This window comes from Lontra canadensis, unplaced genomic scaffold (assembly GCF_010015895.1).
Source record: "Lontra canadensis isolate GAN:19392208 unplaced genomic scaffold, GSC_riverotter_1.0 scaffold124, whole genome shotgun sequence".
Taxonomy (NCBI): Eukaryota; Metazoa; Chordata; class Mammalia; order Carnivora; family Mustelidae; genus Lontra; species Lontra canadensis.
This window is the reverse complement of record NW_022631118.1, coordinates 3,278,428-3,305,261: the sequence shown is the minus strand read 5'-3', so window position 1 is coordinate 3,305,261 and position 26,834 is coordinate 3,278,428. Positions and strand designations below refer to the sequence as shown.

Below are 26,834 nucleotides of genomic sequence, written 5' to 3'. Positions count from 1 at the left end.
TTTTTTTTTTCTTTCTTTCTTTTTTACCTGCAAGATGCAAGCAATGAACTAGATCAGTGGCTCAAGGACCAATCTGGAGAAAGGGAAGTGAAGCAAAACAACTCTCTTTTTACCAATTTTCTTAGGTTTTCAAAGAAATCATTTGAATGGATTTTACTAAAACAAAACAAAAAAGTTTTATCTCAATTCCTTGCTGTGTGTTCACAACAAGAAATGAAAGAACAGGTAAATTTTCAGCAGACTTTTTGAAAAAAATCTCTCTCTCGGTTTTTCTTCTTCTTCTTTTTTTTACCTTGCATCCTTCACAAGCATGAACTCCATAGTGGAACCCAGAAGCTTTATCTCCACAGACTCGGCATTCAATTGCCATGAGGGAATTGGAAGGCTCTTCATGAGGCTTATTGTACAGCTGAGTCTTTTCAGAATAATAAGGTGGGGATGCAGGCTCCACTTTGATTGCACCTGTGTGCAGAGAAATGTGAGGAGATAATTATCACATGAAAAACTGCTGAAAAAGCTCTATGGCAAGTCGCCATAGTACACCTTACTGCCATAGATTTATTATGTAAGTGTAGAAGCATTATGGAACATGAAAAACAACAACAACACAGGAGAAAGTAGGCTTTGTAACTATAGGCAAGTCACAACACCTCTGAGCCTCACCTGTAAAAATGAAAGGGGGAAGGGAATTAAGTCTGTGGTCTGTGACCCTTCAGAACCAAAGCTCAGAATGACACCCCACAGTATCTGAGACAATTTAGGTTATTTTGCTACACAACGTGCTGTATTTGGCATTCATCACAATATTAACTTATATATTTGTATTTAAATACCGCATTTTAGAAGTATTCTTAAACCACTCTTGGAAAAGAAACACAGAAGGAACACCACTATGAAAAGGTAATGTCATGCCCAGCTTGAAGGTACATGAGAAACAAGAGACCAGGTTTTCAGCAGTGTTGAGTCAGAAAAGGTGGTTTGTAAAATAATCTTTGAGAGAGAGAGTGAGAGAACCCATGGAGAGTAAGTACTCCCCTTCTGCTGGTTAGGATCAGGCCTATTAAATTTCCATATTAGGCTCTAACTGAAAACCACACAAATATAACCAAGTATATTATTTATCTCAAAAAAAAAACTAGAAATACAGGAAGTTCTTACTTATTGTCAAGTAATGGTTGCCAATTACATGGTGGTGGCTTTGGAAAACCAGCATATCAGCACACAAAGATAAGAATCAAGGAAATAGCATCATAGAAATTTATTTTATCTTGAAAAGTACCGTTTTGGTTTATCTTGACTCTGATGTTTTGATGTGAATTTACTTAATGGCAGGAAGATTTATCAATAGACTACAATGGTAAAATTTAAATTTGTGCAGAAAAATAGGTTTCAGTATAAGCTGCTCAAATAGCAGAATTAGGGAAAATGAACCACAAATTTGCAATTTGGTGATGAGAAGTTATGTAAGGTACAAATTATTACTTATTAACTTAAAAGTGACCAAAAGAATAAGAGTTTATACACACACACACACACACACACACACACACGATAAACCTGGCAATGCAGCCATGCTGGGAAATGCTCCTAAGAAGGAAAGAAAGAAGAAATAGGAAAAGGAAGAGGAAAGAAAATGAGGGAGAAAAAAGAAAGAATGATTTGGGGTATTTACACACTAACATCCTTTTTGGTATATCATAAATACACAATGTTTCATAGGTAAATGGATGAGTAAATGAATGGTAAGTATCTTTTTTATAGAGTTTTAGTCTCTGGAGCATTATTCCAGTGCTATCGAGAGGTTAGTCCGATTTTAGTCTTAGCAGTGTGACAAGTGAAAATAACTATCGTACTTTGGTACTCTTGGAGCTTCAGGTCATACTTATAATCAGCAATCGTTGGGTCTGCTCTTGCAAATGGAATGTCTTCGTAGTGTGGAGTGGAAATGCTGGAGAAATCCACAGTGGTGAAAGGTTTGATGTCAAAAGAATGGGAGTGGTCATCCATAACAGAGAGATCCACAGAGCTGATTCCAAAGTTGGTGGGCCAAAATGGCATCTCGGTGTCAACCATGGTAATTTCTGAAATGGAAAAAAAAGAAAAGCTGTGGAGTTCATTCTGGAAAGCAGAACGATCTTCTAACAATACACAAGGAGGGAACTGAAAGGGTCTTTGGTGCTGTGCTCTCATCTGGATTATCACAATGAGAGAGAAAAACACAACCACCTCCTGAGTGCTGCCCAGGCTGTTTTACTAAAGGAAGGAAGCCACCCCTTACCTGGATAGCATGGCAGAGAACCTTGTAATAGTTATCAATGTGGTCAGTGTACCCAAGGGAATGTCCCGCAAATAGCCCTGCTTTCATGATCTCCTAAAGAAGATCATTATATCAGGTCTGTTAACGGTTTTTAAAATTAATCAATTAACCAATTAACTAATTTCTTTAGTTAGGTAATAATTTTTAAAGAGCATAAAGTTCTGGGACAATTTTGCTTCCTTGGAATTAGAGATGCTAAATATTTTTCTCTTTAGGATAAAAATTTTGCTCCCCTATTTGTATTTATAATGGTTTTATGGGACAGAAAATTTGGCATATTAAGTTTAGGTAAAAATGTATTCTTTAACTGCATTATAAGGATAATTTTATTCTTAAAGTAACACAAAAATGAATCTTTTTAAAGAAGAGACAATCCCTCTATGAAAACTTGCTCCAATATATACCTTTTCTCTGCATACAGTTTTCCTTAAAAAGGAGAATGTGTTCTCCATCTTGAGAACAGAAAGGTTAGAGATAGTGGAAACATATCTGATCATGAATGAGAGAAAGTCAAAATGACAATCCACACAGCATTAATTAAACCACCCTCACACCAAGACCACAATGAAACAAAAATGGAAACAAGAAAACGTATGAAAGACAAGGGGAGGGTGTTAGGGGGTTGGGTGAGCCTGGTGATGGGTATTATGGAGGGCACATAGAGCATGGAGCACTGGGTGTAGTGCATAAACAATGAATTTTGGAGCACTGAAAAGAAATAAAATAAAATAAAATGAAAAAAAAAAAAAAAGACAAAGGTAAAAACACATGGATTCCAAGGCCACAAAATAACTTGTTTCATGCATTGCCTGCTTAGGATGACACATGCCATGTGTGTTTTTCAGTATATGATTTGTGGTCACAGTCAGTGAAATAGAACCCTGAGGAATTTTAGTTCTAACTATTTAATGTGGATGTGTGAGCCACCAGAGGCTGTGGACATTAAACCTTTGTGCCCTAGGAACCTACATGGGTACTTAGTGATGTAGACATTCAGACATGTGAACACACATGGTGCCTCACGGGTCCTTGGTTCTCCTGAAACCAGTTCATTCTTCAAAGTGGTATGAAAAGAGCAGTCACTGAGTATTTTAAGTGGTAACTCTTAGATCAAAAACATGAGCAAAGGGCTGTGTGAGTTCAGGACTGCTAATATTGGAGACAAAGAAATGAAACACTCATAAAACTCTAGAAGCTCCTGAAATCATAGGCTGATTTATCTTATTCCTAGTTATTTCGCTATCACCTAGCAACGGGCTTGGCTCACAGTAGGTGCGCGTATGAAATACCGAATGAGATGATGAGGCAGCTCTGAAAGTTTAGCAGAACAGGCAGGAAGAGGGGAAGCAAATTAGTATTTACTGAAGTACCCCCCAACACAAGACACATTCTCTTATTCCATATAACCCAAGATCTTATCTCCACTTTATAGATAAGCCAGGACCAGAGAGGTTAAGTGACTTGCCCAGTGTCCAATAGCTGGTAAACAGAGAATTCAAACTCAAGATTGACCCAGGACCCTATTCATTGTGTATATATTCTCTTTATTCTCGCTGATGAAACTGTTTTATGGAGAAAGGGCTACTCTCCTAGGGGTATCTGTCAGTGGGCCTCTTGTTTTTTCCCAGCAAGCAGAGAGCTAAGGAATTTATTCTCAAAGGCATGAGGTTAAAAATTCCAGTTGTGGTCTTCATAAGGAAAACAAAGTGAAAACACAAATAAGGAGACTGTCCTATGAATGTGCTTCAGGGGTTCCGAGGGGACTCATTAAGGCACCGTTTGGGTTCACATGTCTGAATATCTACACGAATAAGTACCCAAACAAACTTAAGTTATCTGAGTCACAGTATAAACACAACACACAAGAGGAGGAATGTGTACTGGTGATAGCTTAAAGATCATGCTGGGTCTCAATGACACCCAGAAAAACATCTGTGCCTTTAATGATGGGGAACCCATCAAACTATGCCCTTCACTTCACAATTCTTCTAAACCTAACTCACCCAGGTCCCTTCACTTACTCTGCCCACCTCCTCAGCATGCTTATTTTACATTTCTTTATCTACTCTGCTCGGTATAAATTACCAGCATATCAAAATAATCTCTTTTGTCTTGACTGCAATTTCCACAAAACTGGGCTTATCAACTATTTCTCATTATGCCTGTTGCAAAGTTCATCTGTAAGCAAAATAAAGCTTGCCTGAGTTAAAGGTAGTGGACAAGCCACCGAATGAATACTGGGAAATGAAAATGAGGATGCAAAAAAATATCTGTGTTGCAAGAAAAACTGGTTGCTCATCATTTTGCTGTTTTAATTTTGTTTTGTTTCACTTTTAATATACGACTTCAATGACTCCCTGTCAACCAAAGCCCATGCTTCTACAGAAATCACCCCGAGGGGTCATTTACTTGACTGCAAAGTTTTGGAAGAAAATTTTAGTGTTAAAATAGCCATCTGTGTGTAAATGAACAGAATAAAAAATCATGTGATTTTAAAGATTTAATATGGAACTCCCTAAAAAATTGGTACCTGTGGTACATTTCATAGCTAAAAGAATGCTATTTAAAAAAATTTTATTTTCATTTATTTGTTTTTAAAGATTTTATGTTTTTAAAGTAATCTGTACACCCAGTGTGGGGCTCAAACTTATAACTCTGAGATCAAGAGTTCTTTCCAGCTCTACTGACTGAGACAGCTAGGTATCCCTATACCTCATTTTTATTTTACTTTTTAAAAGTAGGCTCCACACCCAGCATGGAGCCCAGCATGGAACTTGAATTCACAACAGTGAGATCAAGATGGGAGCTGAGATCAGGAGTCAATCCTTAACCAACTGAGCTACCCAGGCGCCCCCTAGACTTTATTTCTAAAAGCAGTTTTAGGTTTACATAAAAGTTGAGCAGAAGTACAGAGTTCCCATTTATTCTTTTCCTCTCCTTCCTTTCCCTGACCCCTGAAACACACACAATTTCCCCTATTATTAACTTGCATTTCTCCTATTATTAACACTTGCGTTAGCCTGTTATGCTTGTTACAAAATTGTGAACCAATATTGATACATAATTATTATCCATAATTTGCATTCCAGTTCATTCTCTGTGTTGTACATTCTATGGTATTGACAAATGCATAATGTCATGTATCCACCATTACAAAATCATGCAGAAAAACTTCACTGCCCTAAACATCCCCTGTGCTCTACCTATTCATCCCTCCCTCTTCCCCATCCCAACCCCCGCCCCCGGGCCCCAGAATGCTGTCCTCTTCTATTAAGGGCATATTCGTTGAAAAGCAGGAGGGGCGCCTGGGTGGCTCAGTGGATTGATCCTCTGCCTTCCGCTCAGGTCATGATCTCAGGGTCCTGGGATCAAGCCCCGCATCAGGCTCTCTACTCAGCAGGGAGTCTGCTTCCCCCTCTCTCTCTGCCTGCCTCTCTGCCTCCTTGTGATCTCTGTCAAATAAATAAATTAAATCTTTAAAAATAAAGAAAAGCAGGAGAAACCTTGACCTTTATATATTACATACACACACACACACACACACACACACACACACACATGAAATGTCTTACCTTGGCTTTCAGGGCCCTCCCTGACACAGTCCTAACTTACTTTCTCAGTCTTATTTTCCACTAGTGATCGCAGACCCCAATCTCATTCTTAGCATGCCCTGTGGTTAGGCATATCATACTATTTGCCCAGGTTAAACATGCTCTGCATTTTCTAGTCTGCTTATCTTTATTCATGCCAAGGCTGCTCTATCTCCTCCCTCTTCCTACCTCCCGCATCGCTATATGTCACAATCCCTCTGTCTTTCCCACAGTGGGAAATCCCACTGTTTCCAAATGCTACTTTCTCCAGGAAACCTTCTGTGAAGTCTCCAACTTAAAAATATTCTCCCCATTCTTGGCGGGATATCCCCACAGCTCTTTGTACCTCTCTTTTAACTCTGATAGAATTATTTGGATAAATATCTCTGTTATCAGATTTCAAGCTCTAAATGGATGGTGACTTAGTATTCTGTTTTTCCTTTAGTCTTCATGCACAGCTGGTCATTTATTAAATGTTTACCAACTGAATGATCATTCATTTTTATGTGAAAATAAAAAAAAAAAATAGGGGCGCCTGGCTGGCTCAGTTGGTGGAGTGTGTGACTCTTGATTTCAGGATTGTGGGTTCTAGACCCACATTGGGTGTAGAGATTACTTTAAAAGTAAATAAAAATTAAAACAGGGGTGCCTGGTGGCTCAGCTGGTTAAGTGTCTGACTCTTGGTCTCAGCTCAGGTCATGATCTCGGGGTCATGGGACAGACTCCAGAGTTGAGATCTGTGCTGGGCGTGGAGTCTGCTCAAGAATCTCTCTCTTCTCCTTCCCTCTCTCTCTGCCCTTCCCCACCCATGCTCACTTTCTAAAATAAATAAATAAGTCTTTTAAAAAAATTAAATAAGAAAGGAAACATGCAGAAAAACATTTATAAAAATAAAAGGGAAAAAATGAAGATACTTTCTCAATAGTTTAGTTTAGTTTTTTTTTTTTTTTTTAAAGATTTTATTTGTTTATTTGACAGAGATCACAAGTAGGCAAAGAGGCAGGCAGAGAGGGAGGAAGGGAAGCAGGCTCCCTGCTGAGCTGGGAACCTGATGCGGGGCTTGATTCCAGGACCCTGGAACCCTGATCTGAGCCGAAGGCAGAGGCTTTAACCCACTGAGTCAACCAGGCACCCCTTAATAGCTTAGTTTTGCTAAGACTTATCTTCCCTTAGAAAAGATGATGATCGTCAGTATTACAAATAAAACACAATTTAAACCGTAACTTCTCCCTTCAACAAAGTATATTCAGTTTTTCTCTTGATAATTTGAGAAGCAAGATTAGGGTCCTATGAATTTTCTCCCTACATAGAAAAGACAATGTGAGAAAGAAAAACAACTTGCCTATTCATCTCTAAGAAAACATATTACTCAAATACACATTTTCTTTTCCCTTCTCCCTGTCCTTTTTATTCTGGGACATCTTGACCTAAACAATATTACTCCATGGACCATAGTTACCGGGAGGCACAGTGGCTCCCTAAACATTTATTTTATTTTGACTTAGAGATGGGTCCAGGGAGCCTGTTTCTAATTTTGTCTCTAGAAAACATAAGCTACTGTTTCTGCCAAGCTGTAAGTCGAGTAGGTGTTTTTTTTACTCCATGTAATTACCCATGAAAGAACAAGTGAACAAAATATTTGCACGAACAACAGTCCTTCTGAGGGATAAGTAACAATGTTTTAACTTTCCAGCTGGGTGACAGGAGTGAGTTGCATCAGGATTTATCCATCAATTTCACAACCTTAAGGTTCCAAGCAAAAGTCTTTGGGCAGACACTGAACAAGGAGGTGAATTTGTGCCATTTATCTTAGACCTTCAAATCTGGCTTTACACTGTATTATTTTCAATGAGCAGACTCTGAATAATACTCCAAAGTATAATGTATTTCAAATAAAAATATAAGCAGTACTATGCCAAAATAAAGTAACCTCTCTAACTGGAAATGCATCATTATTTGGGAATATGGAAGTGGGCCAGAAAAGATGGTAATGTAATGTAATGTCCCAGAACTACATTGTTTACCTTTGGGGTCTGATATATGGGTCCAATATAAATGCCGCCCCTTAAGAAAAGGAAACTTCTACTAGAATTTCTGAGGAAATGCTGCATTTCCTCACTACATTATTATCTAGTTACATTAACTAATATTAATAGAACCCTAAATCTTTACTAAGTATTGTGCCAAAAACAACACTTGGACCATTTCATTTAAACCTCACAACAATACTATGAGGTCGGTGTATTCATAAGTATTCTTAGAGAAGAGGAAACTGAGGCACAAACATGGAAGTAGGTAACTTGCCTAAGAACACACAGCTACTAAGGACTAGAGCTGGGTTGTGAACCGAGGTGGTTGAAAACTGCATAGCCAGCACACTTAACTTTCTAAGCTGGTTAGGAAAGACAAATCTCTTCCTGATCTTCCACTTCTATCCTCAAGAACAATTAATTTCAACAAGCCTTCAGTGAACAAGAGGATGTGCCAGGTCCAGGAGTTGGGCATATACTATGAAGACTGGGTAATTATCACATAAAAGCTTCATTAGAAGGATGTTAAGCTGGGCAACAGGAGGAGGTGCCAGAAAAAAGCCTTTCATGGATTCTCTAAAACTTAGTAGCTTCGTTGGACGTGGCCTTAAAGAGACACTTAATCACTGATTTTTTTCAATCTCTTCTAATTTGTTTCAGTTTAACATCACAGTACTCATCAATACGGTTCAAGCTTATTTGACCAGCCCCTCCTACTGATTCATCAAATCATTTTGCAGTGTAAATTGACCTGGGTATTTTCTAACTGAAGTCCTCTCCCATGAGGACAGCTGATATACAGAGACAAAAATCATCCTGAAATAGTAGAGTGGCAAAGGTCTTTTTGAGATACTCTAAGTCCCTCATTTGACAGATGAAGGAAATGAGAGAAATGATCTGCCCCTGAACACATAGTCAGGGGCTTACCAAATGAGAATCCAGGTTTCCTGTCTCCTATGCTAGCATTCTCTACACCCCATCATGAAGACATTACTGTAGGTAAATATGGTGAAAATGGGACTTTTAACCTATGCCAATTTTCATAGGTCCAGATTTTTGGGGGGTCTTAATATATAGAAATGACATCAAATTTATGAAGGAAAGAAAGCTCATGCAAGTACTCATTTACTGGATGCTAAATTAGTATATGATTCCCCATAACAGAATTTGTTTCTAAAAAAATTAATAAAATCTGAGTTCATCAAAAGGTTTGGGGAATAGTCTAGTAAAATGAGCACAGATCAGTCCCAGTTTTTATGTAAGAAATACAGGCATACGTATTTTATTTGCTTAGTTTTTGTGGGTTGGTGTTCTGAACATTCACAGTGAAGGTACATGAGCCAGTTACCATGTCAGATACCCTGGGTCTGAATGCTGACCTGCCGCTTGCCAGTTCTGCGATCTTTTTATACCTGACTAGCCCAACTGTAAAATAATATTGCCTACCTCACAAAGGTGTTGTGAAGATTAAATTAGATAATATATCCAAAACACCTAACAGGTCCAGACACTTAGTAAATTCTCAATAAATACAATCATTGGCAGCAGCAGTAATTCTTATACTTAACCAGACTGTTAGAATCATGTAAAAGGTGGGCTAACAGCCTCCAGTGCTACCACTAGGGGACAGGAAGAGGAAGAAACACCAGCAAAGTCCTATTGTTCAAACAGGACTACGCCTTCAACAGATGTCCTGTTTTAAAGACCTCTGGAAAAGGAGTCCACAGCTTCTCCTGGTTACTCATTCCAATGTTTAATGGCTCTTCTGTAGCCAGGAAAGTCTAGGTCTTATCTGGCTTGTCTCCAACTGAGTTATACATATGTTAATGATGTTCCTTTTAAAATAATTAGAAAGAAAAAAATCTGGTGAGCAAATAAATTTCGGAAATGCTAGGTCAAGCAAGGTTAAAGAGGTTTATGCAGAACTTCTTAAGGCTCATATGCTAATAATTCATGAGAATGTACAAAGGAGAGGGAAGGCACAGTGTGCAACATTTGCAGAGTTTCACATTTGACGGAATGGTTGGGGAAGTGATGGTCTATCCTATACTGGAGTTTATAACTTCTCTCCCATTTTTCTAAACATACATAGCTACCATCTTCTGCACATTTGCCCATTACCACTTGTACTTGAAAAGTGTTATTAAGCTGTCCCTCAGGTTTTCTTTAATTTTAGAGTGATTCTTAAAACAAGACCCAAGAGGTAAAGGATTTCTTAAACCGTGTAGAAAAGAACCACTATAAAGACTAACGCTGTTTTTATAGAGACGAGCTGAAAAGCCTCCAGACACAGGGAGGAAAAAAAAAAAAAAAGGAAAGTCCACATAAAGGATCAGAAACAGAATGACTGTGAATGGCTCAACGGCAAACCTGGAAGCCAGAAAATCAATACAGCAAGGTCTTCAAAATTCAAAGAAAAAGGTGTTATTTCCAACTTGGCATTTCAGACTCAGCCAAACAAACCTTCACCCAACTGTACAAGCAGAAATACATTTTCAGAAATAGAGAACCTCAAAAAACAAAAAAAAAAAGTCACCCCACAGGTACTGTTTCTGAGAGTTCCACACCAGAACAAAAGAAAAACATGGGATCCGGAAACAAAGAACTGGAAAAGAGGAGGGCAAAAGGAAGACCGAGGACGACAGATCCCGCGCAGCCTGGAGAGAATGGAACAGGAAGGTGAAGAAGGCCGTAGGAGATTACCCAAGAAATCAAAGTGCCTGATATATATGACCGCTTAGAGACAGTTTTTATTATGGTCAGAGAGTTGGAGAAAGAACTAGTGATAATCCTTTCTAAATAAAAATGAACAATTTGTCAGTTAAAAAAAAAAATAACTCCAGAAAAAAGAACAGCTCTTCAGGATGGGAAACAGAACTGTATTATACTGCCTAGTGCAACTGGAGCAGGACTTTCAGAGCTGATAGGACATAAACATTGCAAATTATAAATACATCATGAAGATGTCGGGAAGGACAAGTGTGTGTTTTGGGAAAAGGGGTGTGGTGGGGAAGAGCTAACTTCTATCTCCCACTCTAGGAAGTCCATGGGGGAATGGATACAGCTTTTGAAATAGCAGCATACCAGATGTTATTTTAAAGACATAGAGGTAAATTCCAAGAGAAAGGTTTAAAAGAATTAAAAATGACTATTTCTGAGAAATAGGAACTGGGGACTGAGGGTTGCTGTTCTTCATGAAAAGCTTTATCCTGACTTTAAAAACTAGGTACAAGTCTTACTTTCGTAGAAGTAAAAATTAAGCTAAATATCTTTTCATTATAATGTCTTCCCATGATTTCACTGAACAAAGGGAATAAATATATTCCTTGCATGTTTCTCAGTCCTCTTAAAAGGAATTACCATGCAAAAAAAAAAAACCCCTGGAAAAGTAGGGAAAATTTTAATGCAGTTTCAAGTAAAATAAAGGAAAATCAGAAAATATTTTTAATGCTTGATCAACAGTTGGCAGTTCTTTTGGCTCAAACATTTAAAAAAATTCTATCAATCCTTTTCTTTTCCTTTCCTGGTATCATGGATTTTGGTCAGAAAAGTGGGAAAAAGACTCTGGATCCCATTAGTAGAAGTATAACTTAATAATAGATAACAATTTTGAAATACTTACATGACAGACATTGTACCTTAAAATTATTAAACATGTAATTTATAATTAATTAATGTATATATGTGTAATTTATAAATGTATACATACATAAAATTCACATCTATGAATGGCCCTATGGTTTATATACAATTGTTATTACCCCCAGTGGACTGAAAACATTAGACATAAAGGGGTTAAGTGCAGGGAGCCTGGGTGGCTCGTATGGTTAAGCATCTGACTCCTGGTTTCAGCTCAGGTCCTGATTTTAGGGTCTTGGGATTAAGCCCCACCTTGAGCTCTGTACTCAGCCCATAGTCTGTTTAACCTCCTTTCTCCCCTTTTGCTCATACTCTCTTTCTCAAATAAATAAAATCTTAAAAAAAAAAAAAAGAGGTTAAGTGCCTTGCCTGATGTCACATAGGCAATAGGTACTGGGATTTGAATCTTGTGTGATTTCTCAAAATAGAGAACCTCTTATTTTGGACACCATGAATTAAGAAAAGGATTAGAAAAGGATTCTTTGCTGTGTCATTTGTTTCTTCAATGTGAAAAAAATACATTTTCATTCTGCCGTCTACTTAGACTATATTAAAACTCAAATCCAATGCTTCTGTGGTTTGGTTCCCCACTGATACTCCCACTGATAACTCTGGCAGAGGCTGAAGCATTCCAATATGTAACTGTATATACACTTCTCCTTATAATGAGTCAGAAGATCTCATAACAAATTCTCAAATTCAGATCAACAAAGGGCCTATGATCTGGTTTTGGAGAAGGCCATGTACACTTATGTTTTTCAAAAGTTCATTTTCTCTTATATGGGTCACATCTTGTTTAGATAGCTTGCTTAATCCAGTCTAGTATCAGGAGACAGGAAAGATTACAGATCATGCCTTCATCCACAGTCATCATTTCTGCTGTTTCCTGAGAAGCAGTTTCACCATGGTCAAACCAGCTCAAGCTTGGTTTTTTTGCTAAAACTACCGTCATGTGTTTCTTTTCTTTTTTTTTTTTTTTAAGATTTTATTTATTTATTTGACAGAGATCACAAGTAGGCAGAGAAGCAGGCAGAGAGAGAGAGAGAAGGAAGCAGGATCCCTGCTGAGCAGAGATCCGGATGCGGGGCTCGATCCCAGGACGCTGAGATCATGCCCTGAGCCGAAGGCAGAGGCTTTAACCCACTGAGCCACCCAGGCGCCCCACCGTCATGTGTTTCTAAAGGGAGACGTACTAGTAATTGAATCAACACTAAACCTAAGTCTGTGGAACAGCTAGTTACTCTGGTTTGATTGAAATTCCTACTTTACTGAGCATATACTGGCAGCAAGCGAAGAATGGTGTGGAAGTCAGAAAAAAGAAACTGGGGTGTCCTCTCCAGCTAGCTCTTTCTGCACATTTTGGTTTTGGCTTTGCAGTGAGAGGCTAATGAAAATGGGAGACAGAAGACTGAGTGGGAAGGAAAAAAATAAAGGGTATGGTCCAGGACTTTGTAACTATTCAGAAGGAGGGACCACCAAAGAGATGGGAGAGTACTGTTTCTCTTTGCTTTGTCCACCTCTCAAACATTGTCAAGGGCTTGACATCCTTGCAACCAGGAAAACATAGGAGTGGTAGTGGTTTTAAGTAATGCTTTATTACTGAAGCACCTTGAATAGCTTGAAACTATCACAGAGTGGAAAGCGATTGTCTTAGAATTGTTTAGTTCTGGCAAAATGATGTGACACACTATGGTCCTATGTACTCTTGTTTTTAATTTACTGTGCCAAACACTCTTAATGAGAAGACAATGGTCTTAAGCTAAACAAATATGAGAACAAAAGTGTCAAAACAGCTGTAGCCAGATTGCCAGTGGTTATGGGTTGATTTGCATATTTTCACTAGCTATCTCATATCTCAAAAATATTACAATGCAGTATTTAAAATATTCATAGTAAACATTTTTCATGTTTAAATACTCTTCCTGAGCTATTATAGCATTATCAAAATATCCTGTATAAAGACATTTGACACAATTCAAAACATTTATTATTAAAAAAAAAATCTCTTAACTAGGAAGAAAAGGGAACTTCAATAATCTGATAAAGCATATCCATAAAAAACAAACAAACAAAAACCTAAAGGAGCCATCATACTTGATGGCGAAATATTTAAAGCTTTCCTTTGAGATCAGGAATGAGATAAGCATACTAGCTATCACTGTTTCTAGTCAAAAGTGTACTGGAAATCCTATCCAGTGAAATACAGAAGAAATAAATGATTAGAAAAGAAAAAATAAAACTAACATTACTCACAGATGACATGAATGTGTGTGTGTGTGTGTGTGTGTGTGTGTGTGTGTATATATAGAGAGAGAGAGAGAGAGAAATAAAACCCATTACAATTAACAAAAGAATTTAGCAAAGTTGCTGGATATAAGATCAATCAATATTCAAAAAATGAACTATATTTTTATAAGCCAGCAACAAACAGAAAATAACATATTAAAATGATTTTTACCATAGTGTCAAAAACATCAAATAAATACCTAGAGGGAAAAAACCTAGCAAAATATGTGTAAGACTGCTATACTGAAAATTCAAAAATATTATTTTTTAAAAAGTATTTAAATAGATGAAGGGATACAGTGTGCTCATGAACTGGAATACTCAATATTTAAAACTGTCAATTCTCTCCATATTTATCTATAGATTCAGGAAAATTCCAATCAAAATACCAGCATTTTTGTGTGTAAAGAGACATGATGAGTCTAAAATTTATATGGAAATTCAAAGAGCCAAGAATAACCAAGACAATCTTGAAGAGAAGAACAGTACTGGAAGATTTTTACTACCAGATATTAAACCCAATTATAAAACTACAGTAATTAATAAGTCAATTAGCGCAAGAAGAAAAACAGACCAATGCAACAGGAGAGCAAGTCCAGAATCAACCCCACAAGAATATGGTCACCTGGTTTATGACCAAAATGTCCCCATAGTATAGTGGGGAAAGGATCACTTTGTCAATAAATGAAGTAGGTCAATTACATATCCACATGGAAAAAAGTGAATCAACCTCTACGTTAAAACATACACAAAAATCAGTTCCATGTGTACTGAAGATCTAAATGTGAAATATGAAACAGAAGAGTTTTTAAAATAAAAATTAAGGTAACACTTCATCAGGGACGCCTGAGTGGATCAGTCAGTTAAGCTGCTGCCTTCGGCTCAGGTCATGATCCCAGGGTCCTAGGATTGAGTCCCACATCGGGCTCCTTGCTCAGCAGGGAGCCCGTTTCTCTCTCTGCCTCTGCCTGCCACTCTACCTGCTTGTGTGCTCTCTCTTTTTCTCTCTCTCTCTGACAAATAAATAAATCTTAAAAAAAAAAAAAAAAGAACACTTCATCAACCTTGGAGTAGGCCAAGATTTCTTCATAAACACTTAATAAAAAGCACTGATTAGATAACCTGGACAATATTTAAGATTAAAACTGATTAGTAAGTAAATGAAAAAGCAATACACAATGTGGGAGAAGATATCTGCAATATATACTTTTGACAAAGTATGCTTTATTTTTATTTATTTAACAAAGTATGCTTTAAACTCATATCTAAAGTACCCAGTAAAAAAATGGGCAAAACACTTGAACAGGCACTTCACAATAAAGAAGAGCCAAAAAGGTAATAAATGTTTTTTTTTTTTTAAAGTGCTTAACTTTTTAGTTATTAGAGAAAGAAAAACAAAATTACAATGTGATACCACCATAAACCCATAAGCATGGCTAAAATGAAAAAGAAAAAGAAAATATGTAAAGATGTGGACCAAGTGGAACACTCCAACACTGCTGGGTATAAATGGTACAGCCATGATCAAAACCATCTGGTAGGGTCTCTTAAAGCTGACCACACCCTATGGACCATGTATATGTCTAACAGAAATGTGTACCCTTGTTCGCTGAAAGACTTATACGAGAATGTTCCTAGTTGTACTATTGGCAGTAATGAAAAATACCTGAATGCCCATCAACAGTAAGACAGATATATTGTGATATATTCACAAAATGAAATAAAGTAATAAGAACGAAGTACAATTATACTCAATAATGTGATTAACAAACAAATGCTGAGCAAAACAATTCATATACAAAAGAGTAAACAATGTTAAGTTCTATTCATATAAAATTCCAAAATGGGCAAACTAAACCATGGGTTAGAAATTAGAAGAGTCAGCGGGATTCCAGAGGGCTGGTATTGTTCTGTTTCCTTATCTGAATGTGAATTACACATTTCACTCATTTGTGAAAATGATTTACATAATTCTCCCTAGGTATTTTATGTTTCAATAAAAAACTTCAACAGGAGGGATGGGTCAGAGTGGGAGTTGATAGAAGGAAACATGCAAACCAAACATATAAACTAACAAAAACTCTTTTATTTCTGTTAAAAAGATTTGTTACAGAATTTCTAATGTATTTATTTAAGAATTTTTCTATTCAGAAGTTACCAAGTGGTATTAAAATCAGTCTCAATAAACTACCTATATTTCTAACTGCCTTCATTGTATAATAAAGGCTAAATACATCTTCGATTAAGATGGTCAAGTCAGCATCAACAGGGAAGGAAAAAATTCAAAGGGTGCAACTTTTTATCCTAAGGAGTATTAAAAGTTACATTTTTGCTTTAGGTATGCTTGACTTATATGTACGGCGTCTTCTGCTTTACAAGAACCCTATATTTCTTTTAAAATCTTTTCCCAAATACTAATACCTACAACAGGAGTCCTATGTTTGTGAAGTTAACATGTTTGGATCAGTTGTCTTTTGAAACATTCCATTTAAATGAAATGAAGTCTGTGGCTTAGTGCAAACTACCAATTTCATGATGAATATTTAATTTGTTTGTATCAACAATCTATTTCATCAACTTTTTGTTTTAGAAGAGTTATCATCATATTTTACTACAGTATTTCTCTTCCCAAAGCCTTTCCTTGTTTTACTTTTCTTTGGTATTTTACTTTCTCAATATCTTAATCTCAGTACAAGCTTGATCAGTAATATAAAACCCAAACAATCTCAAATCAAGATAACCAATTACCTAATACTATGTGCAAGGTATTTTTCAGGCCTCACAAGAAATACATTATAACATAGTTCTTGACCTTGAGAAGCTTACCAAGGTGAAAGATGTTTAATAATAGCAGGCAGAATACAGACCAAACTAGTGAGAGAAACAATAAGTGCTCTAGAAATGTAGAGGAGAAAAAGACCAACATGTGCTGAAATAATCAAGGATAACTACATGGTAGAAATGGGTTTTGAATTGTGAGGATCATGTGGGATAATTAGGATTTGGATTATTGTTGATAAACGTATTCCAAGTAAAAGATATTTGTCTCTACTATCCAACATGACCCTTATATTACCTGAGTTTCCTGAGACTGAAATTAATATGGTATCAAAATGATTAAATTTGGGGTTAAAAAAAAGGACATTACTTGCAAACTGGATCGATTTCTTGGCCAATTGGGTCATCTGTTTGGGTCATTTGTTTGTATCTTGTAATTGGCTAGAGATGTGGTTATATCAGTAGTAAAGAGATTTCTTTGTAAATGGCAGAGATTTCTATGTATATCTGGCTATTCTTATATCAGACTGACACATTTAGTTCTTTTCAGCATCATATTTTGCCAATTAAGCAAACTTGCCCAGACAGTCTACATAATAGGTCTAAATTTTTAAAACTAATGGCAGGATTTTAGGTGAAGTGGAAGACAACAGTAAAGTAATATCCTACCATCTCACATTTAAAATATTCAATTGATAATGCCAACTAATGAATGTTTTACTTTTTCCAAAAGAGGTGACTTAATTCAATGAAGTAAAGTGAGCCATGGTGCTCACATGTCTAGCACCGACGAAGAATATTAGAACTGCTATTCTGTCTCTGAGTTTTGTCACTGGTTCTTTGCCAAAACAAGAAATTGAACCTAGGTTTCTTTCTTCTGGAACTGTGATTAATAATATGTATCTATCAGATAATATCTAAATATTCTGGGAAAAAAATGCTAAGGAAAAGATTGTAAGCAAGTAAGAACTAAGTGTGACTTAATTAACTATAGTAACAGAAAACTTTGATAGCATGGACACTGAAAATCTGTATTATCCCAAAGTCATAACTTCCATTTCACGGAAGACAAGACAAAACTAACATTTGCTGGACACCTGTTACATATCAGGTCCTGTGCTAAGGGCTTCTTCATAGATTCGGTATTGGTTAATCAAGTAAGTTGCTTTCCTTAGCACTGCTAGCAAATAAGTCCCCTAAAATTTCAAATGAATACTGGAAGTATCAAAAGGTAGGCAGAGGGGTGCCTGAGTGACTCAGTGAGTTAAGCCTCCGCCTTCAGCTCAGGTCATGATCTCAGGGTCCTGGGATCAAGCCCCGCATTTGGCTCTCTGCTCAGCAGGGAGCCTTTTTCCCCTCTTTCTCTGCCTGCCTCTCCCCCTACTTGTGATGTCTCTCTATGTTGAATAAATAAATAAAATCTTAAAAAAAAAAAAGGCAGATTTGCAAAAGAAGCCAGGCATTTGGATAAGTCAAAAACTGTGATATTCAAATTAATATTCAAATAATACTCAAATAATGATAATACAAACCAATGGAGGGATATGATGCAAATAACTGTATAACAGGCAATTCAAAATAGATTTGTATCTGGTTTTTAAGATAGATCATGTTGTTGGTTTGTTTTTATACCAGCATGGGTTTTAGAACAATACAATAGCATGTACACTAAACTTTTGTTTTTACTTATCGAACATATTCTAGTGCCTGACCTCAGGAGGTGGTGAGGTACAGCAGCAGGTCAGCTTGGAATTAATAAGACGATAAGAGCTTATTATGTACCTATTATATGTTAGATACTTGTGGAATAAAGAAGAGAATAAAACATGGGTCTTGTCCTCAACAACTATATAACTTGGATTAAGGGAATATATAAAACAGAAAATATTATCAGGCAGTCTCTAATTAAGGGCTAAACAGTGTGATACAGACCAACGCAGAAGAGGGGATTTTATTATTTTATTTTAACAAGTATTAATCAACTGGCCATTTACCAATGTCCCAGGCATTTGGGATATACGTGAATGAGCAAACTAGACAAAGATCCCTGCCTTTATGGGGTTGATATGCTAGTGTGAAAAAGTGGACAATAAGTACAACAGATGAGTAAATTATACAGTATGTTAGAAGATGGTCAATACTTAGAAATGAAACCATGGAGCAGGAGGAGGGAAAGTGACTAAGTGAAGCGAGGAGCTGCTGCAGTAGGGTTGTGAGCTGAGTGACAGAGCTGACTTACATTTTAACGTGATCCCTCTGCATGAAGGCTGACACTAAGCAGTTAGGAGGTGAGGACAGAGGCAGGACAACTAGTCAAAGAGTGGGATAGCAATCCAGGCAAGAGACAGTGGCTTGGATGAGAGTACTGACAGTGAAGTGGGGAGAGGTAATATATTCTAAACATATTTTCAGTTTAGAGGAACAATTAACAGTAACGTATTAACAGGAGGTCTTGTGTCGTGGTGGTTACTTGAACCCGATGTTGAAGGACGGGGGATTTGAAAAGGTAGAAGAATTAGGAAAGGCATTCCAGGATGTGGTGGGCTTAGAGGCAAGGGTGAGTCTGGCTTATTCTTGGGACAATGTGATTAGTCCAAGTAGAAAAAGGCAGATCATTTCTCTGGGGTGTGGAGGGAAATAAAATACACAAAGTGGAAATGGATTATACAAAGCTTTCAAAGCTAGGTGGAAGTGTTTAGACTTCACAAAATTCACTATGGGGCACTAGTTATATACAGTAAGTGCTCAATACATACTGGAAGTCTGATAGGCTTTGAGGACCACTTATCTTGCAGATTAGACTGGATGGCTGAACGTCTCTCATTTAGAAAGTCAGCTAAAAGGCTGTACATGAATCCCAGTGTGTGGTCATAAGAGATGATATTCTTTATGGTAACTGACAGTTGACTGTTTTAAATTTACTTTATAATGCAAACCATTCACCACTTGTAGGAACTTCAATCTTGTGTTGGCAAATCTCTTACCTGATAAAAATTACATGGGTCTAAAGGATCTGTGTGCTCAGCTAGCCACACGATCTTAATTCTGAGGTTATTCGAGTTGGCCAGCAGTTGCTATCAGATGTAAATGTAATTACTGTGTCTCTAAATTAGTTACAGGTACAAAACTGTATCTACAAAAAAAGGTAATCTAGTAGAGGTTTACAGAAACTTAGTTCCATCTAAATGAGTCTGATTCATTCATTCATATCACATTTATTTTTGCAAATATTCAACACTAGTAGATGGACATGAGGCATTTGCTGGGACAACTTTCTTATGCCTAATTTAAGGCTGTCCAAAGGAAGCTAAAATAACAGAACCCATGTCAGTTCTGTTGCTCTAATACAATGAAGACATTTACTTGGCTCAGATTTCCACTGATGCAAAGAATATATGCTTTATAAGGAGCTATGATGATTTTAGAATTTCCTATGGGTTACCTTATTCAAGTTACAGGTGAGAATGTTGACAAAGATAGTAACCTATGACAAACTATCAGCTATAAAAATTGTTTTCCATTTGACAACCTCTTTTATACAGCAATGAAGAGTTTAAATGGATAACTGCTGTCAGGTAACTTTCAAAACAAGTTGTACTCCTTAGGGATGCCAGGGGAAAATAAATTTAAAAAATTTTTAAATGCTGTTTTCTTGCAAGACTCTAATATACAGGACATTTTTTTCTGGTGTTTCCTCTAACTCATAATTTGGGGGAAAGTACAAGAGAAATGACAGTTTTTGGAAACACAGTAAGGAGATTCTGAGAGTCTTGAAATCTACCAAATCTACTATGTCCTGGTGATCAGAAAAGAGATATGAACAGCTAAATCAGAGAAATAAATGATAAAATAAAGCCACACTAAAAAAAATTAATATGGACGATAGTAACATTCTAGAAAAAGGCCCTGAATCATTATTAATGTGAGATTATGAAATTTACAGCTATGTCAATTACCTAAATCTTCATCATAAAGAATATTATAATCTAAGATAGTTTTTCAGTGTCTCGGAGAAGAAAACGTTTAATCACTGTTTTCATTTATGGCCCAAGAATGATTTCAGTTTTTGGAAATCCAATCTTTTCTGAAACAAACATTAACAAAAGTGGGAGGTAATTGCCCCATTTAAAAAAAAAAAAAAATCTGACAGAAAGACACTCTCTAAGTATGATTATTTCCTTATCAAAATATTCAGGTGAGGTCATGGGAGAAGCCTCATCTCACTAAAAAACTGCCATTATTTTTTTTTTTAAAGATTTTATTTATTTGACAGACAGAGATCACAAGTAGGCAGAGAGGCAGGCAGAGAGAGAGGGGGAAGCAGGCTCCCTGCGGAGCAGAGAGCCCAATGTGGGGCTCGATCCCAGGACCCTGGGATCATGATCTGAGCTGAAGGCAGAGGCTTTAACCCACTGAGCCACCCAGGCGCCCCAAACTGCCGTTATTTTGATACACAAAGAATTCTGCAGTTTTCCCCCACATATTCCCTAAAATGCTTCTAAATTAAGATATTGTATGTTTTCTGTTCCATCCATAAGTGATTAATACTAGAAGACCAAAACAATAAACTCTATATAGGACTTCAGATGGGCTTTTGCAAATATTGTGTCATTTAATCCTTGTAATAACTCTGTATTTCTGTTGTTATATGTGGAAACGGAGGGAAGAGAGGATAAATGGCTTACTCAAATTCACACGGAACATACATGGCTAGGACAAGACTTGTAGTTGCATTCTCTGATACTACCTGGGTCCCTTTAAACCTCTAGAAAGGTGAAAACTTTGGTCGATTATTTAATGCTTCCAAATATACAGTTGCCTGGAGTCTTGCAGAGGCACAGTTTAAGTACCCCCCCATAAAAATGGCGGGCAATCAATCACTCACTCCTATCTCAGGAGAGGCGCTTGTTTCAAAGGATTGTCTATTGCAGCATTTATCATGCCTCCAAGGCATATTTCCATTGCTCAATCAGCTCCAAAGGACAAGCGTGTCATCATCTTTCAATGCTCTGGTGCAACACTTTAAAATTATAGAATTCACACAGGACTAAGTCTGGCATGAAAAGTAGGAGGCATATTCAGCTTGAGTTTGTGGAAGCTTCCCTTCAATCTTGCCAATTTTTACTAGGAGAGATGGTTTCAGAGCCAGCATAGGGTTACTTGGGGTTACTTGAGGAGCTCATGATGAAAACGGGGAAATAAGATAAAGGGGGGCTCAACAGTGATAATGGAGCCCAGGAAAAAGCACAGAATTCCTATTTGGGTAGAGTGGCTACATACATTTTTTAATCTCATGATATGACCAATATAGCTTGGATATCTGGATCATTCACATTCATCAAGACACTTTTTCTTCAAAGTTGCACCAAGCTACCTGCAACAACCCCCAAGACCACCTTGCCTACAGTGAGCAGGAAAGAGCACCAAAGTTAATTACCATATTAAAGCCAAATCCTAAACTCTACCATGTTTCATCTCTGATGGCCTCAATTTCAAGTTTGTTTGTTTGTTTGTTTTGGCAAGGGTAGAGTAAATAGTGGTCATCTACACAATGCAACTGAAGTTAACAACCATAGGTCTTTGGCCTTTAGGAATAATATTTTCAGCAGAACACCACTTAGGAATAAGAAGTAATCAGATACCATATAAACAAAAGTTAAATTATTTGTACAATATATAATTTTTAAACTGCGAATATTTCTGTACCATGTTAATTAAGAAGTAAAGTACTGTATTAGTCTTGGAGGGGATTTGAGACTCAAGACAAACTCTGGCAAATTCAAATCATAAACATATAGAGATTAGTATAGAATGAAAACTAACTTGAATCACAAAACTATCTCTTACCATACACAGAATTTTTCCTCAGTTAACCTAAAATATTTGTTGTACTAAATTCTGGACATATTCCTTGCAAACAGACTTAACTACCAACTTTTGACTCAAGAACTATTTCACACTATAGCTAGGACATTCTGCCCTGATGCAAGCTAAGTTAGTAACTGGAGAAAGACAGCAGTAATTTTTATGGCTTTTAAAAAAATAGAAAGCAGATTTTATATAATATAATGAAACAAAACTCCTATTTAAGAGGCACAGATGACAGATAAATATATTGAATCAAATCGCCATAATAGAATGAAACAGTATTTCAGGAAATATTTTTTCTTATTTTTTAAACAGCTTGATGTTTTAACAAAAAAAAAAAACTGTGACTAATATGTTCAAACTTCAGACTTCCAGAAAAATTAAAACATTAAAATGTAAAGCCATTCATTTTAACAACAAAGTGTCTTAACTATAACTCTTTAGCACTTGTATTCTAAAACACCAATCACACTAGTTAACAGGTTCTATTTTTATGCAGTATCTATGAGAAAAAAATACGTAGAAATAGAGAAATAAATATGAAACAGTACAAAACAGAAGAAGCTGTGCTAAGAAACTCCAGTAGAAGGAGCTGTAGAAATGAAGAACCTACATTTTGCAACGGCCAAGAAAGGAATTTTGAAAAATGAGGTATCTGCTTGAATCTTATATATCTGAGTACAAGCAATAGCTAATCAGTTACTTGGTATGCAATAGGCATTTAGGGACATTGCTTTCTTTATGTGTAAAATGAAATGCTTGGAATAGACAATCTCCAAGGCCCCACAATCTATTCTACAATGCATTAGGCACCATGCTAGAAATACAGAGAAGAATATAAGTTGGTCCTACACTCTGGAAGCATACAATTCTTTGGGAGAGATAAAATGTACAAATATCTAGATTTCAAAATAGAACTAAGCATGCTGAGAGAGTTTTAAGAGGAATAAAAATGCGATAGGTGGGATAAAAACTGCCTGAGAGACATACCATATAAGACTACAAAATGGGAAAAAGGGACCCCCCTCGGGTATTCTAAAAAAATCCTCAAGTATATTTGGGAAGCACATATAAACCAAGGAAATAAAAATGAATAGGATTTTAACAAATATAAATATACCTTTAATGACTACTATTCAGGAACTAGGAGCCATACACAGAGACATACATGGATTAGTTTAGGTTTCTTCTTCAAAGTTCTGATGCTTACAACTGAACACTAAAACAGCAAACTAGGCATTACAAGACTGGACCTCACACATCTCATATTAGAATATAACCTGGAAAACAATCTACAAGAGCAATTTCATCATTCCATAAATACCCAAAGTAACCCAACAGCCATATCTGGAATTGACTTTACCTTGTGAAGTGCTTGCAGACAGTGTATCAGCAAAGGAATCGCTTTCTGGGTCAATAAGAGAATCTCCCAGAGTTTCACCCATAATAGCATGGAAGAGGGCTTTGCTATAATTCACACTGATATTTTGTCTATTTCTTGCAAAAGACCAATCCATTAAAAGAAAAGGACTTGCAGTAGTAGAACTTGTGAGCACAACCAATGAGTTAAGACATCAGTTTCCAAATATTTCGGAGAGGTGGGAATTAATCCACAAAGGACCAGGCCTGAATTGGCTGGCACTGTCCTGTTAGAGAGCCAGCTGTGACAAATGTGGTGTCATAATGTTGCTCACTGCTTTGGCAAGACTTGGTACATTACAAGGAAAACATTGCCACACCGTCTCGCCAGTGACCCACATGTTCTGTGTCTTGTGAGGGGCGTGAGTTGTACAGTATTTAGAGCTATCAGAGCAAAGAGATTGTTCAGTGTTCGACTGCTCCCTAAATGGGAAACTTTACATCTCTGGGTTATGAAATACCAGATAAACTTACTAGGACAAAGTTTTTTTCTAGCTGCCCATCCCTGGTTGAATCTCTAATCATATTACCTGAAGGAAACTATTTAATTCAAACATCTACTTTCATTTTAAAATCTGGCATCAGCATGCCACTGAAATGTTATTTTCTGAGGCACTGGTTCCAGCCCTTGACAAAGGCAAAGTGACACTGACAAATTCTAGAAGATTAAATAGTTGAGAGATATAGTTTAGATTTGATCTATCAGGGTTTGCTTTTTTAAAAACTCGATAATGAAGTTTAGCCATCATTAGCAGAGGCAGTAACACTGCACCAAGTTCTGAGCATAGGTGATGTTTCAATGATAAATGCCATGTCATAACAGCAAAAGTGGAGTTCTCTCTGAGAAGAATAATGCATTAGCAGGAAAAAAAAAATAGGCTCACACTGATAGGTTGGCAAGGAACTGTGGTCAGTTTTGTAATCAGGAAAAAGCTGGCTTCTTGCTCAAGGCCTTTGCCCTTTTTGGCAAGGAGAAACACAAGCAGTGCCAAACTTCAGTGTGGAAGCAGGTCTCCACTTGTCCCATAAGTGGCCTGATAGAATTGCAGCGACTTGTGGATTTAATCAAGATGCCCCCACATAGGGCGATGGATCAGATGGCAATAATTCCCTTAGACTTATCCTAATGTTCCCCCAAGTGGCGTAAGTATCTATCTGTTCCATCTACATTGAGTAACTGGTCATTCTGCAAGGGGACTAGCAAAAGTTTCCCTGTTAATCATGGAGCAACAATTTGGTGGGGAAAATGCATACTTGGGCCTACACAGCACAGAATAAAGTGGAGAGTTGGGCGTTTGTATTGCTTAAAAACCAAAAAGCGTTTACTAAGGTAGTTTGAGTTAAAGCAAACTTCTTGGCAATCCAAATAACAGAGGTAATTACAGGTGTGTAGGATTAGTTTGTCTATACTCAACTTGAACTATCAATAAAGGAGTTTCTCCTTCCCTCTCAATGCTGGGAAATTTCCTCCTATTACAGACACGATGATAATAGTTAAAAGTATGATTAGTCTAAGATTTTTGGTTAAATATAAGGATGGAACAAAATCAATTCTAGAAGTCAAGGACAGTTTTCTTCTTGTTAATAAAACAGAACAAAAATTTAAGCCCATTCTGCTTACAGATAATGTCCCAAGATGTGCTTGCATCTGGAAGGCAAATTTCAGCTTTCTTCTTATGAAATGGCAGTTTCTCCCTCAATTCCCTATCCTCTCTTCATTCTAGGTCTCAGATTCCAATGTCTTCCCCAACTTAAAAAAAAATGAACAAGTTTATTAAAATGTTAAAATTATGCCAGAGTATAAGAAGGACAAAACAGGCAGAAGGATACCATTCTAAGAGTGAAGCTCTTTATAAAAAAAGTCTAACACTCTGTTAAGAAGCTGAGAAAACAAGGCCCCCAAATGACAAGTACATTCTCCAGGTTAAACAGGTAGGTAGTGACAGATGTGGAACTAGAATCTAGGTTTTTTAGGTGTCTAATTCCCAGGCCAGCCAACTACCGGTCTTCCCCAACTTCCACTCTCACAAGCGTCTAAATTACGTCTTTTAATAAATCAGTCACCAAAGGGACAGAGTATAGGGTGTTATGGGGATAATATGTTAACTCTTTCACAGAATTTCAGTCAATAACTGTGTCATTAATTTTTCAATACCCATGGATATGGTGTTGGTGTGGGGAGCTTCTCAATTCCTTTTTCTCTCTTATTCTTACATTTCTTCAATGATGATGTAGGTCATTCATGCCACATAATTCTATCTGGGGAGATCACTTTCAGTTTCTGAGGCCAGCGGAATTAAGCTGGTCTTCCAGTTGGTTAGTGGTCTCTTCTGCTATTTTGGACAATACACAGGTCCATTCTTTCCAACTATCATCAACGGGACTAATTTCTGGATTCTTCACCTACTATTACTTCTATTCTCTTTTTTTCTCCCCTCAGATACCATTCAACTTGTCCGTCTACCGTTGTAGCTATTCCTTCCAAGCCCCTAACTGTTCTCACTTACACTGTGCTTTAGATATTCAAATATAGAATTATTTATAACAGCTAATTATTCCTTAACATCTGAATCTAATGGCATCTATTCCCCTTACACTGTATTATTTGAGAGCAACAACCTGTCCTATTCACTGTATTTCACTCCTTTATTTGTTCAACAGATGTTTATTGGCAAAAAATCATAATACACTGGCAGGCCTTGAGTTAGGGGCTGGCTTACTGAACAAGATGGATGTATTCTTATCTTGTGGATTTCAAAGCTAGTCAATAAGCAAAAACTACAATTTTATCAACAATTTTTATCAACGTGGGGACTGCAGGCTCAGTAGATGTCATTTAAACTCTTGACAGATTATCAAGCAATACAGAGAACACCCCAAGTTACTAACAAAATGCTTATACAATGT

At 36.9% G+C, this 26,834-nt stretch overlaps 1 protein-coding gene across 6 annotated transcripts in view; it reads right to left on the bottom strand.

The window, feature by feature from the left end:
* Positions 1-26,834, bottom strand: part of PPARG (peroxisome proliferator activated receptor gamma) — a 143,095-nt gene that overhangs the window by 42,243 nt on the left and 74,018 nt on the right. For 5 of the 6 annotated variants that reach the window (XM_032841690.1, XM_032841687.1, XM_032841688.1 and 2 more), the window contains 2 exons: positions 1,854-2,081; positions 293-462 (listed from right to left, as the gene is read on the bottom strand). In XM_032841690.1, the coding sequence (XP_032697581.1) occupies positions 293-462; positions 1,854-2,073 (390 nt within the window). In that variant the 5' untranslated portion in view covers positions 2,074-2,081. Of the gene's footprint in view, positions 1-292; positions 463-1,853; positions 2,082-23,871; positions 24,129-26,834 lie in introns of those variants that run through there. The other variant, XM_032841685.1, reaches the window with a different exon arrangement.